At 38.1% G+C, this 16644-nt stretch overlaps 4 protein-coding genes across 6 annotated transcripts; all 4 read right to left on the reverse strand.

Moving 5' to 3' along the window:
- Positions 1 to 1865: 1865 nt before the first annotated feature.
- LOC111497292 lies at positions 1866 to 2954 on the reverse strand. The gene is made up of 3 exons (XM_023148056.1): positions 2897 to 2954; positions 2725 to 2786; positions 1866 to 2436 (listed from the first exon to the last, which is right to left on the reverse strand). Exons 1-3 carry the CDS (start codon positions 2934 to 2936, stop codon positions 1963 to 1965), a joined length of 576 nt encoding a protein of 191 aa, XP_023003824.1. The 5' UTR covers positions 2937 to 2954; the 3' UTR covers positions 1866 to 1962.
- Positions 2955 to 5481: 2527 nt separating this feature from the next.
- Positions 5482 to 7664, reverse strand: LOC111497143 (cyclin-D2-1-like). The gene is made up of 6 exons (XM_023147817.1): positions 7175 to 7664; positions 6994 to 7080; positions 6819 to 6917; positions 6546 to 6747; positions 6316 to 6437; positions 5482 to 6204 (listed from the first exon to the last, which is right to left on the reverse strand). Exons 1-6 carry the CDS (start codon positions 7436 to 7438, stop codon positions 5986 to 5988), a joined length of 993 nt encoding a protein of 330 aa, XP_023003585.1. The 5' UTR covers positions 7439 to 7664; the 3' UTR covers positions 5482 to 5985.
- A 1718-nt stretch (positions 7665 to 9382) lies between these two features.
- LOC111497145 (mitochondrial uncoupling protein 5-like) lies at positions 9383 to 10843 on the reverse strand. Its single transcript, XM_023147818.1, has one exon. It carries the CDS (start codon positions 10503 to 10505, stop codon positions 9540 to 9542), a length of 966 nt encoding a protein of 321 aa, XP_023003586.1. The 5' UTR covers positions 10506 to 10843; the 3' UTR covers positions 9383 to 9539.
- A 2343-nt stretch (positions 10844 to 13186) lies between these two features.
- On the reverse strand, positions 13187 to 16489 carry LOC111497466 (transcription factor bHLH131-like). Of its 3 annotated transcripts, XM_023148267.1 has the most exons (4): positions 15258 to 16489; positions 14170 to 14249; positions 13880 to 14104; positions 13187 to 13775 (listed from the first exon to the last, which is right to left on the reverse strand). In XM_023148267.1, exons 1-4 carry the CDS (start codon positions 15280 to 15282, stop codon positions 13320 to 13322), a joined length of 786 nt encoding a protein of 261 aa, XP_023004035.1. In that variant the 5' UTR covers positions 15283 to 16489; the 3' UTR covers positions 13187 to 13319. The 3 variants fall into 3 exon arrangements, 1 of the variants encoding a protein (XP_023004035.1); XR_002720615.1 differs by lacking the exons at positions 13187 to 13775; positions 13880 to 14104 and having other exon boundaries at positions 14190 to 14283; XR_002720614.1 differs by lacking the exons at positions 13187 to 13775; positions 13880 to 14104 and having other exon boundaries at positions 14190 to 14291.
- Between the last annotated feature and the right edge of the window lie 155 nt (positions 16490 to 16644).

A 16644-nucleotide genomic window follows, 5' to 3' on the forward strand; every position in this document is an offset into this window, starting at 1 on the left:
ATTCTTTGGTTTTTCGCCATTTCTTTTGTCTCCCATTCTTATACTTCATCCTTCCCTACAATATTTTGGTTTCTTCCTCCATCGTGAGTTCACTTCTTTTCTTCACAAAAATCCTTTTTCATTACACATTTACACTTAAATTTGTTATAAAATTGGAAGAATATGTTCACGTGAGATCACACGTCGGCTGGAGAGAGTAATCAAACATTCTATCATAAGAGTCTAGAAATTTCTCTCTAGTAAGATGCATCGGTGATAATGTAACGGGCCAAAATGGATAATATTTGCCAGTGGTGGGCTTGTACTGTTATAACTAATATTAGGGCTAGACAACGAGTTGTATGCTAGTGAGGACGCTTAGTCTCCAAGAGAGTGGATTGAGATATCTCATATCGGTTGAAGAGGAGAACGATAAATATTTTTTTATAAGAGTGTGTAAACTTCTCTCTATCAGACACATTTTAAAACCGTGAAATTGACAGCGATACATAATAGGTCAAACTGACAATATTTGCAGAGTAAATTCACACAAAAAAAAAACAATAATGTCTACCATATTACCACAGTAGAATTAAAAGTTTAAATTTTGGGTTATGTAAGAATTTATGGATGGTCATATAACCCTCCAGCGATTTTTGGTGCATTAATTACAACATTTGAAGCATTATTTGTTTGTTCAAATTTGTTGATTCAAACGTAGAAGCAATTAAGGAAACAAGGTTGTTTTTTTGTGGTTTTTGGATTAAAAAAGGTACTTAGACAGGGGGTTGGTGTTTTATCCAAACAAAGGAGCATGTTGAAAATGTGGTCCATTTTTAATGGCCAACCAAAACCTGCGAGCAAGAAAGCAATGTGGGGAGAGAGGAAATATTTATGCCCGGTCAAAGTCAAAGTCAAAGTCAAAGTCAAAGTCAAAGATATGAATATGGTGATGGAGAGTGTAGTTTCGTTTGTTAATATATAATCATACCCATAAAGCAACCACGGATCATTTCAGCCATATGAGAAGTGACGGGTTGTTTCAGCCTTTTGTAAGCTCTCTAAAACCCACATCCACATTTCATCGGAAAAAAAAAAAACAAAGACATTGATTCTTTTGTCCTATTTCGTGTCTTTACAATGATATAATATTGTCCAATTTGAGCGTAAGCTTTCGTGGGATTAATTCTCTCAGTAATACTCATCAAAGAACATAATAGTGTTTGTTTATGTGAGATCTCACGTCGGTTGGAGAGGAAAGCGAAACATTGTTTATAAGAGTGTGAAAATCTCTTTCAAACAAATAGTTTTAAAATCGTGAGACTAATGGTGAAATATTATAGGTTTAAGATGGAAGATGTGGGAGGGTTGTTTTAAGGTGGATTGAGTAGGACGTTTCAGTGTCCCAAAATTGGGGCAATCTTTGCCTGCCCCATTTGATTAGATTGCCTGACCTCGCCCAATCTGGGCTTTCATTCCTTTTCTGTTTTATTTTCCCTTTTAAATAAAATAAATAAATCAAAAAGTGGGTGTGGGGGCAGGTAGACCTGTAAGATTGGCCAGAGGGCAGATAGAGCTTTCTTGATCATCACCATGGGCCTACTCATTCAATTTGGGCCTTTTTATATATGTCGGAGTAGGCCCAATCATTATTTATCTTCATTTCTTTATAACTTGCTTTGTAGAGCCTCTTTAAACCATAGCTAAATATTTTATTTAATTTTCCCCATAATTTGGACGTCCAAGCGTTACTTTTCAATATTAAAAATATTAGAAAAAATAAATTAACTTATAATTACCAAACCGTATAATTTTGCATTAATTAAAAGTTTTTTTTTAATACAAATATTTTCCATTATTTCCAAATAATAATAATAATAATAATAAATACATAAACAAACACGCCACCTCCACGTTACACACCGAACAACAAATGAAACCAAAATAGATTAATTTTAATTTTTTTAAAAAAATTAGATATTATCAAAATCTTTTAAACGAATAATTAGGTTGATAATGAGTTGGCACCGGCGGCATTTTATTGCGATAAAACCCAACGTTTTTCCCGACAACCGGCGGGGCTGCACTCGACCGGAGAGACTTCACCCAATCCAACCTTTTCACCTCCGGTACTGTTCGAGAAGCGGTGTCGGACCGGGCTGTCCTCCGGCAGAAATTCACCGGCGGCGGCGGCTCCTTGATTTCCATCTTGGTCCCTCCTTCCATTTTGATGCTGATATTCACCTCCAAAAGCTCCTTCTTGGTTTTGAGCGGCGGGTTAATTTCGCCAGATTTTATACGGTGCTGATAAAGGCGGCGCAGCCGGAGAGCCTGCTGGTATATCCCTCCCTTAATCTCTTCCTCTAAATCTCTCTCTATCTCTCTCTCAATTTCTCGCCGGATCTTCATCTCTTCTTCTGAAATTGCATGATTTAAACCCTTCTCCCCCACTTTAATCTATCAAAATTAAATTCATTACCCATTTCATTAAATCATTGTATTAAAATTATCAAGCTGGTTAAATTATAAAATAATTATTGAATTCTTTACGTTAAAAAAAAAAATAATTATTGAATGTAACTACACTCTTCACTTGAAGAATAACTTCGTAGTCTTACTTTTAGTTTTTTTTTAAATGCTTCCGAAGATGTATTATTTACTTATAAACTCAGGATCAAACTGGACTACTCGCCAACTAATGATATATTTATAAGGTTTATGAAGCAAATAAAAGGTATTACGAACCAGTTTTGCATGACCATTATGAGGAGACCCACTGGGGGGCAAAAGTGAGATACGAGGCAACCCTAAGAACAAAAGAAAAGGTTACCCAACTAGGTGGAGGGTGAATGATCACAAAACAATAATAAACTAAAGGAATAGGCATGACCCAAAAGAAAAGAAAGTGATATGAAACCTAGGATGTCGGGTTGGAAGCAATTCTGGAGCTGGTCCATCCTTGAAAACTTTATGGCTTTCGAGGTTATTAATGATGTGTGGGGGATGTCCTTATAAAGGGCTGGATGCAGGAGTGATTGGGAGTGGTGTGGAATGGACGGGCAGTGGCGATTAGGAGCAGAATCATTTGTTTGGATAATGGAAGTTATTTTAGTTGAGACGCCAATAATATGTGCGTGTCGGCAGTTATTGAGGGCGAGTAATTTTCCATTACATTCGGAGATGGACAACGTGAGTAATCAAAGACATGGAGGAAGAAAGTGCTTTACGTGCAAGAGATTACATGGAGGGCCTCACTTTAGCTGTTCTTTCTGGATTGTTTCTCCTTAAAGCACAATCCATTTCTATTTTTATTGGGTACCCCTGAGCTTCCTTCATCCCTCCCCCTCCACAATCGAGCGGAATGAGAGTGATATATTTAAAGATATGATAACTAGAAAACACTTCAAATAATTGAAAGTTACTATGTATACTAAATAAAGCACATGTAACCGTCCAAATCCACTGCTAATAGATATTATTCGCTTTGGCTCGTTAGGCATTACCCTCACGATTTTAAAGTGTGTCTGTTAGGGAGAGGTTTTTACACTCTTATAAGAAGGAATGTATTGTTTATCTCTCCAATTGATGAGATCTCGTGATCCATCCCCCCTTACTGGCTAGTGTCCTTGAACGCACACTACCCGGAGACACCCAAGCCCAATGTTAGTATATATATTGTCCGTTTTGGTCCATTACGTATCGCCATCAGTCTCATGATTTTAAAATGTGTCAGCAAGGGAGAAGTTTCCATATCCTTATCCGGAATTATTCGTTTTCTTTTCCAACTGATGTGGGATCTTATAACACACTTTCCATTTTGTTGATTCGATAATAAGAACTTCAAACTTAAGCGTATTTTGTTATAAGCAATTTTACGTTGAATAACTTTATGGAAATAGACTTCATTTGTATTCGAGTTTATAGGTTAAATATGATGATACATAGTTTAGGATGAATATAGTTAAACTGAAATAATGAGTAGCCCAAATAATACGGACCAGCGCACGCACAAGAAGATGGGAGGGAAACTTTAGATTGGGCCGAAAGCACTGATATCTGTCGGCCTGACCCATGTTAGGCAAACAACATAGATACCAGGGGGAGATGGGATGGGATGGGACACGGGTGAAAATGTGTTTACATGGGAGAAGTTTTCATCCTTATCAGACAAGCCCAACATTAGTAAATATTGTCCGCTTTAACCCGTTACTTATTGTCGTCAGCTTCACGATTTAAAAATGTGTCTATAGGGAGAGGTTTACACACTCTTTTGAGAAATATTTCGTTTATTTCTCAAATTGATGTAGGATCTCATAACACACTCCCTTGGAGCCAGCGTCCTCGCTGGCACAGTAACACATATTATCTAATAAGAAGGAGAGATGGAAGATCAAAGTGGAAACCCTATTTGTGTTTGTAAAAAAGGTGAAGAATATAGGTTGTTTATGGGAATCTCACGTGATGGGCAACTGAGCATGTTTGGAACGAAAAAGAAAGAGAAAGAAAACACTTATTTTTGTAATTGAGACAGTGGAATCTTCACCAACTTAACCCAGGTTTTGCAGAAGCACTCACATTATATGTTTGGAGTATGGACCCATTACCCACACTAACACACAAACACTCTTTAATACCTTCTTTCACATCATCACCATATTCTTACACATAATCTCCTCGTATTTATGCTATCTTATGTTATGGGTGAATCTAGCCTTAGAAAGCTAGAGATTCGATACCATTATAGTCATTCCATATCCGACTAGCGGGTCATAATTGGTACAACCATTAGTCCGTGCGATTTCATTTAAGGGTATGTCAAAGCTTGCATGTTCAACTTAAGTGAAAGAATGGTTCAAGTTTTCAAAAGGGTGATATTATGTAAGCAAAAGGTTATCATTTGTGGGAGAGGTTCGAAAATCCTAACTTTTTCTTTCAAATTCGGAACTAACTCGAGTAATACAATATGACCTGCAATATCACATGAGACAAAGGGACACAGCTAAATGAGTTCATTTAAGTACAACATGACCTTTCCTTTCAATTTTATGGGGGAGAAACGAATCCTCCATTAAATCTGCACACGGTTAATTATTTAATCCCTAAACTTTTCCCAATTAGCACAAGAATGGAATATATATTTCTTAATAATAAGTTTAAACCAATACACGTTCATCCTATAAACAGACTAAAGGAATGGAATAATTCATAGTTTGAATTATTTGATAGAAACAGAAATATTCGAAAGGACGTGTGAGTTCAAGTGGAAACTTACAACATTTGAGGGCTTGACAATGTTTATCTGTCGTTTAAGGTAACTTTATTGTTCTTTAATGTCTGTTGTTTTTGAGTGGGAGGTTGTCAGTGACAACCATGGCTGCTCCACACACAAATTAATTAATGTCCTTAAAGAATTCATGACCGTTCGCCTCAGAAATGGCAATGGCAGCTGAATATTCAACCTCTCTCTGTTTTTGTGCAGTTAAGAAGAAAACAGAGACCAAATAAACAAATCAGTGCTAAACATTTTTTTCCGTTTGTTTTTGAATCATCATTATACACATACAGAGTTTGTTCTTACAGAGCGATCCATCCCAGATTTTGACTGGTCATACAGTCAAACCGAGAAGCGTTTGACCAAGTGGGTCCTCTTTCTCAATCCCCAAAAAACACCTCTGTTCTGCTCTGTTCTGCTCTGCCATACAATAACTCAATTATTTTAACCCCTAAGAATAAAAAGCGCACAAACCACAGGCAGTTCTTCTCTCTTTCATATTCTTCCTCTGCTTCTTGGAAAACTGATTCCTTCTTTTACAGTAAATTCTGCGGACAAAAGTGAATTTAGGCTTGGAGTTCAACAGTTCTCTGCTTTCTGCTCTGTTTTTTCCCCCCTTTCTCTCTCTATCAAGCTATCTGAAACTTACATTGTGGAAATTTCAAATCTTTTTTTACTTTTGATGTAATTCCTTATCCATCCTCTGTTTTTTTCACTCTGTTTTGTGTGTTCTTTCATGGTCTGTCTAGTCTCCTTCTCTTGCTGTCTGGACTGTCATGAGAAGAAGAAGAAAAATTACCGCACGACCCTGCTTTTAATTCCTCTGTTTTGTAACTCAAACAAGCTGCATCCAACACTCCAATAGGGCTCTGAGGAACCGAACCACCAACCCCATATACATTACTAATCAATGAAAAATCTCTTATCAGCTCAATACATTTCATTACTCTCTCCTGCAAGAACAACCCACAAAGCAAACGTTTAGAACAAAGCACCCCAACAAACAAAGATGTATTTTTTAAGAGAGAAAAGCTCGTTTTTTTTTTTTTTTTTTTTTGTATTACTTTCTCCATGTATGGAAAAGCAAGGATTGCTTTATTGATGTCTGCTGCTTGAACTACTCCAGAAACAGACATAGCCACAGCCAAAGCAATTTCAGAGGGTTTGAATTCCAAGAAGTCAATGCCTGCATGCATTTAATATCCCAAGCAACAGAACTGTATCAAACACGTTAACTTCTGGGAGTGAAACAGAGTCTTACGGACAGTAAATGGAAAGAAAAAGGCTAAGACACCTTTAATTGTGCTCAGAATGAGCTGTGAAGATTTGAATAAGGATAGCCTCGGTTCGTGCGGCTCAACTGTGATGTTAGTGAGGAAATAATCAATGAAAGAAAATGGAGTAATGGCTCGCATCTTCCATTTCAACCTGCTTAGAACCAGCAGCTCCATTCTTTGAATGGTTTTTGATTCGAACACGAACTTGGGTTCCTCAACCTGTAGTTCAGAACATAAATCCATGAATGAAACAGCTTAATCAGAGAGGCAAGAGTTTAAAATGATTTGACCTGTAAATCAATGGGAAGAGGAACTTCTGTCTCCTCCATCTTGGCTGCCAGAGACATACAAGCTACTGACAGCAGCTGCACACTCCAGCTTTTATCCATCTAAATCATATAGATAAGAACAATTTCAAGCCATGTCCAGAAGAAATGAAATGGGTGTTTGAGTTTTGCAACTTACAGGCATGCGATATTCTGAGAGGAAACGATCCAAGTAGTTCATAGATAGACATAGACTCAAAGCTCCAAAGCTGTAATGGGCATGAGCCTGTTCAAAATCAAGAAAAACAGAGCAAAATGTAAGCAAAAACCAGGCGTTTCCTTCAATCATGAGCGTTTTAAAAGGGGAAAAAGAAGGGTACCTTCGAAATCCAATCAATAGCGGCTCTCCTAAACTTGGAATCCAATGCCCCACAGCGCAATCTCTTAAGATAATCATGTCTAGGCAAATGCTGAATCTCTTGCTCAACCATTTCTCTTATCCTCTGTTCACTCTGAATCGCAGAGACCATCGAATTCCCGGATCCAAAACACTCGATTCGCTCAAACTCATTGTTTGTGGCATTACATTCAAGCTCATCAAAGCAAGTATTGACACTCTCTGTACAGTAAAAGCTATCCGCCATTGAAGAGTGTTTCAAAATCTCAGCTAAGAAATATCAAACCAATAAAAACAGCATTTGATGTTTCCTACGAAATGGGTATTACGAAAACAGCACAAAAAGAACAAACTGAGAGAGATTTGAAAGCTAGAGAGAGAGCGGTTGAGGACAGACTGTTGGGGAAGAGAAGAGGAGGTTTATGTAGAACATGGATGAGAGAGAGAGAGAGAGAGCGCACACAAAACTTGGCTATGGATTCAAATACAAAACCAGAAAACATATTCCATTTGAAAAAGCAAACAGCCCTTTTCATAACATTGCTCTGTTTTTTCTTTTTAAATATTTTTCAAGCCATACGTTCTTTGTTTGAACAGCCACCCAAATTCAAATGAGCTACCTTACTCGTGAACTAGATCAAGTGTCGTACAATCGTTTCACGAATCTCAAACGAATGTCATTCTAGTTTAGAGAAAGGTTAGGTTGGTTTTAATTTTTAATTTTTAAAAAGTTTATGATCGTTATTACTTTAATGAAGATTAAAAAAATGTGCATCCTTTTTCAACTCTCCATATATAGAAAAATAACAAAGGAAATAATATATTTATGTAATATTATGTAACAAAATATTTTCCTTTTTTTAGAAAGGGATTTAGACAATCTTGAAATTAGTAAAAATATTATCCTTTTATGTACATTAAGATCCATTCATTAATACTGGATCCAAAATATTATTTTATTTTTATTTTATTGTATTCATTATTATTTCCACATCAAATATTTCAATAATTAATGAGATCAACTGCAATTTTGTATCTACATACAAGCTAATACTTTATATTATATATATATATATATATATATATATATATATGAATTTTGTATCCTTTTACACTTTAAGATTCATTTTGAGTCTCCAAAATTGTACACTCCTAACTTTTATATATTCTATTTTACCCCAGATTCAGCTTTACTGTGGATCATGGGATCGACCTCTTTTTTGGGGTTTAAAAAAACAGACAATGCAACCCTTTACTACAACAAGTCCCAATTCCCAAATCACGTGTACTTTTTTTTTTTAAAAAAAAAAGGAACACCCTTATTTCAATTGCACATAAAACACGGGTTCAGGATTAAAAGTTCAAAAAACTTGACCAATTCAATCGATTCTAAATGTATTTGAATCGATTTTGTGAGATGTCGTATCAGTTTGAGAATGGAACGAAACATGTTTTTTTTTATAAGAATAATGAGATAAAACGGAGAATATCGAGTAATTAAATTTTTGTGGGGTGGTCCTTTTAAGTTATAAAAGAAATAAAGGTGGAACACAGACTTCAAGTCATTTACTTACTTGAGATTCGAGCTCTCCCCTTCAACATAGTGTGATTCAACCCTCCATTTTTTGTTATCTTTGGATCCAGACTGGATGCTTTGTCGCCCTCCTACGGCCCCACTTCAGATTTCTTTTTTCTTTTTCTTTTTCTTTTAATAACTATATTTATTATTATTATTTTTCTGAAAAGAAAGGTACGAAGTAGGTATTCAATCAACTTGGATCGGCCCAACCCCTTTCGGGCCTTGATTCGGGTAAATTTGTTGGGCTCCTTCTTACGTGGATCGGCCCATTCTCATTATTGGGCCTGCTTCTTCTTCAAACAAAAAGCCCTATTTTGATATATTTATTTATTTATTTATTTTAAATGAATTGATTAATCCAATGCACATGACTCCAAGAATAGATTCTTTAAGGAGATGCTCTAATAAGTCAATTTAAGAATCAATTCTTCATTCTATAATTTATTAATATAAAAATTACAAACTTCATCCTTCCAAATAAATAAATATGAATCATCACTAATAAATATTGTCCTTTGAGTCGACCTCATTTGGAACGCTTATTCGATCAATGTGGGATCTTACACGTGTGTTTAACTTAAGTTCTTAAAATAGCCATTTTTTGGAAAAAAGAAAAAAGAAACAAAACTTGTTATATTAATAATGGCAGAGACAATACGTGATGAAACGAACATACAACGAAGAAGCTTCAAACGATTCGCAAATTAAGCATCTTAAACTTAACCCAGAAGGCCAAATATAATAATATTCCCATAAAATCTCTATTTGATTAGAAATCTTTAAGCACCTTTCGAACTTGTTCCAGCGTCACGAACAGCACCACCGTGAACGGCCCCTGCCGCGATATCGTTGGAATGAACCCCTTGTACAGCGCCATCGGCCCTTCCGCCCGTACTGTCTTCAACGCGCAATCCAACGCGCCAGAGTACGGCGCCGCCGCTCCGGCCTCCACCTTCATGTTCATCACCCTCGTTTTAATCACGTCCACTGGATTTGACGCCACCGCCGCCACGAACCCAGCAGCGAAACTCGCTGTCACGTGGGTTCCCAACCCATCCTTCATCAATTCCTTCTGGAGAATCGTCTCTTTAATCTGATCGTACGATGCCAACTGCGAGGCCGTTACCAACATCGCACGGTTAACCGTCAACGATGAACCACGCCATAGGCTTGTAACGCCTTCGCCGCGTGCCATCTGGGTTATGGCATCCACCACGCTTTTGTAATTCCGTCGCTGCGCCGGTGGTAACCGGCCATCGGCTTGCATTCGAACCATCGCCACATCAGCCGGATTCCCAACTGCAGCACCAATCGCACCGGCGATCAATCCGGCCGAGATCTTCCGAACGAGCGGCAATTTCCCAGTATCCTGATCGGTCCACTTCTGCTTGAGAATATCATACAGCCCCATACGGGTAGTCGAGTACAGAGTCTGCCGTAGAACGGTGGCGGAAACGCCAGAGAACAGAGCCGCAACTCCTTCCTGCTGCACAATACGAACACCAACGGAAATTGGGCCAACACGCGGCGGCGGGGTTGGTAAATTCATCGCCCTCGGAGCCGTTACAGAGGTGTTCTGAAAAGCAAGAGCCGGACGGAGATTATGAACAGCAGCCGTAGGCCCCTGTTTCTCGCCCTGAAGTTGCATTCGGACCTTAATCAGATCAAGCGGGTGAGTCGAACAGCCTGCAACAATCGAAGCAATTCCACCTTCAACAAATCCCTTCACACCCATTTTTCAGAAACCAAATTTTTTCTGGGTAAACAAACAGGAAGAATCAGAGGATATGATCTGGGAAATCGGAGAGAACGGGAAGGGATTAAGAAGACCAATTAGAATTAGAGGTCATATCGCTAGAAACCAAGAGATGGGAATGGAGGCCGAAGGCGATGGAGGAATAGTGTGGAACGAGAGGTCTATGAGACATATGCTAACAGAGTACTCTGTAATACGCAAAGAATGAACGGTGAATTGGGGAAGACGACTATGTGGGGAAGGGAATTTATAGCATTAACGCCCAAAAGACGGGGCTTTTACTCTTCCAACCCCTATTCTTTTCGATATTTACAATTCCCGCCCCCAATTTACGCGCTTCTCCTCCATTATGCCCCAACTTCCTTTCTTTTTCCTCTTACTTTCCTTTTTTAAATTACCAAAATATTTTTACTTATTTGATGAAAATTAAGAAGTGGGGGTTTTTTGTTTTTGGTAAATTATATTTTATTGTATGTTCTTTTACCTTTTAATTTTTTCTCCATATAATAAATAGTAATAAAAGATTCCAATTTTATTTTTGATGATGAATTAAACAGTGTATATATTAATAATTTATGTGAATTTAGGTAGCATTTATTTTGAGATGAGGTTGATGTATATCTAACAACTAACCTTATTCCATTCTTAAAAACCATAATGAATCCACATTTTTCATTGGTTACCGTATGTGTGTATATTTATTTATTTATTTGTTATTTTCATGGGCTTATTCATCCCACCATTTAAAGATTAAAAAAATTATCTTATTTGGGCTTTCCAATGTGTTTATTAGGAGAGAGATTTCCACCCCTTCCCTACTATCCTAATTGGCGCAACACAAGGTTTTAAAACGCGTCCACTAGGAAGAGCCTGCCCCCTTCTCAAAATTTACCCTCTTTGGGGACCCAACATCCTCGCACCGATGTCAGTCCTCTTTAGACTTTTCCTTCCGAAGCTTTTCCTCAAGTTTTAAAACGCGTCAATTAGAGAGAGGTTTTCGCATAGAAAAGTTTTGTTCCCCAGGTACAATCTCATAAGAAATTAGCCATTTATAAATTTAAAATAAATTAAGTGTGATGTCATAATTTGATTATATGGTTAAAAACATTATTAGAAAGATAAATAAAGAGGAAATTAATTAAGTAATTAAAAGGTAACTTCATCTAAAAGGTTGTGTATTATTATTATTTTAATTTTCAAATTTGACGTGACCGGTCAAACTTGACTCTTTGACCTTTATTCTAAAAAAGAACAAGTCGTCCTATTATTCAAAGCAAGCTGTATACAAACCGATGACTTTGTGTATAAAAATTTAAGCTTTATTTTACTCAAACTTAATTTAATGATTTTCAGTTATTTTTCTTTAAATAAAAATAAAATAAAAAAAAGAAACAAGAAGAAGATTAGGAATGCAAGTAGAATTCATATTTTCAACTCTAATTAAAGTAATTAAAATATGATTACAGTTGTAATAATTTATTTTAAGTTAAAGAGACTAAATAAAAAAGTCAAAGTTTTGGCAAGTCAATGCATGTAACACACGCTCACGTCTCCTTTGGAGGCCCACATCTCCCTTGGACGCCTACATCTTCTCTGGCACACTACTTCGTGTTTGGCTCTGATACCATTTGTAATAAACTAAAATCCACGGTTAGCATATATTTGGCTATAATACCATTTATAATAGCCCAAACCCACTACTAGCAAATTTATTCGCTTGGGCCCGTTACGTATGACCGTCATACTCTCGATTTGAAATTCCACCATGCAAATATTCTGTCTATTCCATATATAAGAAAAAAAACAAAAACTTACCTCATAGCTTGTTCTGTTTTGTTTTTAGTTCTACAAATTATGTTTTAATAGGTAAAAGAGAAGAACGTCCAATAAAGTGAGATTTTTTCAAAAAAAATTAAAAAATAAATAGTTATTAAATTTCTAATAGTGATCTAAGGAGATAAGTTTTATTTAAAAAAATTGGATGATTCGTAGTGATGATGAATGCAAAGAATGAAGGCTATGGCAGCTCCTTCTCTTTGCTCTCCCACCTGTTTTTATGCTTTCTGTTCCTTCGTTTCTGATTCTCATTCCTGACCTGTATTCCTGTTACCCTCTCTGCTTTTCCGTTTGTTGCCTTGCACTCCATACGCCCTTTCAAGATCTTGCTCGGTAAGTGAATGGCCTCTTTGGATGGGGGCAGTGATGAGAAAGGAAAGGCCGGCGGCAATGGCACGGTTGTTGGTGTGGTAGGAACTGAGGGAATTGTTGGTAATGGTGGCATAGGGGGCAAGGTAGCCTTTGACATTGTTGGTGCTGAAGGAAATGGAGGTAAGGGAGGCTTCGGCAGTGGTTGAATCGTCGGAAGGGGAGGCAATGCCGGTGTGGATGGTAGCGGTGGTAATGTGGCCTTGGGCAGTGGCAGCAAGGATTTTGGAGGGAATGGCAGCGGAGGAACTGGAGGTGGAGCTGCTGGTGTATCGAGAAGGCGACGACGAGTAGCGAAGCTCATGTTGATGCAAGCCAATGACAAGGTTACAAACAACAATAACTTGAAGCAACCCTTGAAAGCAGCCATGGTTTTGAATTGGAAAGAGGCAAGCTTTTTCCAAATCTAAATGAACTTAACTACTTACAGAAGAATCACAAAATGAGGCGGAAAAGGTCGGCAATTACATATAATTTTCGGTATTATGTCCCGATAGTATTGATATTAGAGGGTGGATGGCTCCAGAAAGGCCATCACAACTAATTACAAACTGCTAATTATGTTACTTAGAGAAAGAACAGACATTTTCAATAGCCGTACCTGTTAGGTGTTGGGAGTCGGGTATGCCAATCAGTTCTGGGTTTTCTAGCAATCCATGAAGACTTTCTCATAACAGCATCCAAAGCCCTCTTAACCCCTCCTGCTGCAGGTCCTTCTTTAGGGCCTTGCATCCACAAAACAAACTTGTTCCTTCCACCCACAGTCACCATCTCTGCTCTCACCACTTTCATCTTCACTGTTTTCAGTGCTTTCCCCAATTCTGCCATGATGTCCTGCCTGTCTTCGCAGCTCATTACAGCCTTCACCATCCCTTCAACACCATCGCAGTTTTCTAAGCTCAACCTATTTGCCCCACTAGGGATCCCACATTCCTTGACCCCTCGATTGGCTGCTGTCTTTTCCGATACAAGCTTCTTAAGCTCCTTCACCCTACGGATTGTCTCAGCAAGCACAAAAGCCTTTTTGTGCTTACGCTTATCCGTCTGTGTCCATAACCATTTCTTTTCAAGTGTCAGTACACACAAAGTTTAACGTGTGGGTTTTAAAGATCAATTCGAGATAGATTTTTAAGGAAGTTGGGACTAACTTTGGATAGGCTGGGGAGGATGGCACGGAGGGTGGCATATTGGCCGCTGATTCTGTTCCTTCTGTTCTGCTCTGCCAGGCGGTGCTTCTGGGCTGCATATAATTTAGGCTCCTTCCTTGGCAAGGATGAGATTGGGCTGTAATTCTTGATTGTTGGAGGTTGCCATTGAGGATAGATCCGTTCCATAGTTCCTGAAGTTGGGTAGCTCTGGATGGACTGCATGACCTGTTCAGACAATGAAACGACATCTATACAGTGAAGAAGAAAAATGTGGTGTCTGCAATAGTTACCTGGTGCAGTAAAACCATGGGGTAACAAGGTTCGCCTTTCAGTTGCACCTTTCTGGAAGGGAAGATAATAGCAGTAATTGCTGCAAAGTATGACTATTGAGGTTTTTTTGTACACTGAAATTCTCCATTTTCAGAGTGAAGGAGAACTAATTAATTGCTTTATTCCTGTGCTTAAAGATGATTATATAATATCCAATCTCATAATTGCCATTTACTTTTGAGAACAAAACATAATTCCCATTTATCATGCATTTTGATTCTGTATTTATAATGATAAGATCTGGAGACTCGGAGTAATTTAACCAAATCACATCTCAGCCATCCCCATGAACAGAATTTACCAATGGTAGATGATAATGTTCGTAACATTTCATTACATATCTTATTGTACAGTTCCAATTCAAGAATGCACTAACACCATCAGAAGTTTCATCTAAAATATTTCATTATCTTTAACAAATATCACAACCCCACATTGTATAACTTAAATCCCATCTCTGCCTCGACCCATACTCCTAGGAGTCACTTCATCTCTTACAAGCTACAAGTTCCATGCAGTCAAGGATCTTGGGACGGCATTATACAGTAGGTGTGTGGCTTGGAAGATAGTCCGGTTACTGCTGCTCGTTGAACAGAAGTTGTCTTAGTTATGTTTAGGACTGATAATTGCAACCTAAAGGATGGGTGGTCGTTGGTTTCTAAGCACTTGGAGAGTCACTTCAAACTAGTCCAATATACTCTTATCACAAGGCTATATCGATAATTTGGGTTGGAGATCCGTGGAGACAAAGCATGCTATCAAAAAATAGAGCAACAGACATCCATTAAAAATCCAATCAAATAAGGTGATCAACTATGAGAGCCATTACTCTGTTTCAGGCATATTGCCACTACTAAAGTAATCCATTGAATCAAGAGAACTATGTGAAGTTACCACTTCTGAATTTTGCTGGAAATGATTGAGCAGTACTATAGAAAGCTAGAGAAAATGCAATACAAAAATCTAGATATTGTCCACAATTCATAATATTCTGCAACAGGCTTGTACTTCAGTTATAACAATATATTAAGGGATGAATAGAACTTACAAAGCGAGGACCTCTTTTCATACATCAAGAGAGAACTTTCCAGTATTCAGTCACCAGTTTTCAACAATAACAAAATAATTTGAAAACGAACAAAAACCAGCACTCCAGATACTATAGCTGCTACTTCCAAGTTCCAACATCAAAGTTCTGGTAAATCAACGAAGATATCATCATTATCCATGCAAAATTCCATCTCGCCACATTCATATTCCCCGTTGAGTTCATTGTCCAAATGATCAGCAGCCATCAATCCACGTCTGTTCTCAATCCCACTTCTGATTGTCTCTCCAGTTCCCACCGACTGCACGATTGAAAGTTCCCCACAAGATCTTGACTGTAACTGAGAAATCTCTTGCTTTGCACGATCATCCTCGTCGAGAGTACCCAATTTCTCCTTCAACTTTTCACAAAATTCCTTGATATTCAGATGAGTTGATGTGCTCTCCTGGTTCGCAATCACCCTTCTTCGTTGTATGTTATTACTACCAGAATCGACATCGATATAATCCTCAGTTTCATAACCTACAGTTGTCTTACTGTTAACATCGACCTTTGTTTCTTTATCATCCGCAGCCGCAATCTCTTCAGAAGAGTAGCAAATTTTAAATAACCCTAGACTAACATTATACAGCTCCTTCCCCTCCATCGTTGTAATCTTGGGTAATGGTCCTTTAATGGCGACCGCCTGGAAAGCCCTTTGACAGTTCTGGCACCGGAGACAGCAGTCGAGATACACTATCTCGTACTTGTAGATATAATAGCAATATGGACAAATCGTCCAAAAGCTCTCGATTCCGTCCTTCACATTGTTCGATTTCTTTTTTCTTTCCCGCTTGCTTCTTAAACCTCTTCTCATCTTAGTCTCAATTTCGCACTTCGTACAGTCTTAATGAAGTACCAAAATCCAGATGGTGGTTTTCAAGTGGCGTAGAGAGTTCGATCGCTCCCGAGACTTGGGGCCTATCTAAGCGGAGGAAGACTCGGTCGGTGGCTGAGAAGATTCGCAGAGGATTCTTGATGATTCTTTCCGAGTATGAGCAAGTTCTTCGACCACTCCATCTTTTACCCTTGGGAATATCCTGTGAAGAAAGAAGGGTAACCAGTTAAGCTCTCGGAGTGAAATCTTCCTAGAAATCTGCGGCGGCGGGGAGACGGCGGATAAGGCGCGACGGAAGGGTGTTCTAGTCTTTTCGGGTATTATATTGCTTGAAACGCAAGCTTAGTACTCAACTGTGCTCCACTTGTTCAGCGTGATTCGGGTTTTGTTAAATTTCTAGAGACAAATTTGGCGCCAACGTGAAACGACGCCGTATCATGCAATTCCAAATTATTCAAATTCTTTATAGTTAATATTAAATTGAAGGTGCCCAGATCCCAAATTATGAAA

Source organism: Cucurbita maxima, unplaced genomic scaffold (assembly GCF_002738345.1).
Source record: "Cucurbita maxima cultivar Rimu unplaced genomic scaffold, Cmax_1.0 Cma_Scf00023, whole genome shotgun sequence".
Classification (NCBI taxonomy): domain Eukaryota; kingdom Viridiplantae; phylum Streptophyta; class Magnoliopsida; order Cucurbitales; family Cucurbitaceae; genus Cucurbita; species Cucurbita maxima.

What these genes read in the sequence shown, in the direction of transcription:
- LOC111497292 (XM_023148056.1), bottom strand. Translation starts at nt 2,936, where the DNA reads ATGGACCAGCTCCAGAATTGCTTCCAACCCGACATCCTAG. An exon ending in CTTCCAACCCGACATCCTAG is followed by an intron (nt 2,787 to 2,896) that starts GTTTCATATCAC and finishes TTTTGTTCTTAG; the next exon opens with GGTTGCCTCGTATCTCACTT. An exon ending in ATAATGGTCATGCAAAACTG is followed by an intron (nt 2,437 to 2,724) that starts GTTCGTAATACC and finishes TAATTTTGATAG; the next exon opens with ATTAAAGTGGGGGAGAAGGG.
- LOC111497466 (XM_023148267.1), bottom strand. Translation starts at nt 15,282, where the DNA reads ATGTATGAAAAGAGGTCCTCGCTTT. An exon ending in CCATGGTTTTACTGCACCAG is followed by an intron (nt 14,105 to 14,169) that starts GTAACTATTGCA and finishes TTGTCTGAACAG; the next exon opens with GTCATGCAGTCCATCCAGAG. An exon ending in TCCTCCCCAGCCTATCCAAA is followed by an intron (nt 13,776 to 13,879) that starts GTTAGTCCCAAC and finishes TTATGGACACAG; the next exon opens with ACGGATAAGCGTAAGCACAA.
- LOC111497143 (XM_023147817.1), bottom strand. Translation starts at nt 7,438, where the DNA reads ATGGCGGATAGCTTTTACTGTACAGAGAGTGTCAATACTTGCTTTGAT. An exon ending in CTATTGATTGGATTTCGAAG is followed by an intron (nt 7,081 to 7,174) that starts GTACCCTTCTTT and finishes GATTTTGAACAG; the next exon opens with GCTCATGCCCATTACAGCTT. An exon ending in CTCTTCCCATTGATTTACAG is followed by an intron (nt 6,748 to 6,818) that starts GTCAAATCATTT and finishes TCTGAACTACAG; the next exon opens with GTTGAGGAACCCAAGTTCGT.
- LOC111497145 (XM_023147818.1), bottom strand. Translation starts at nt 10,505, where the DNA reads ATGGGTGTGAAGGGATTTGTTGAAGGTGGAATTGCTTCGATTGTTGCA.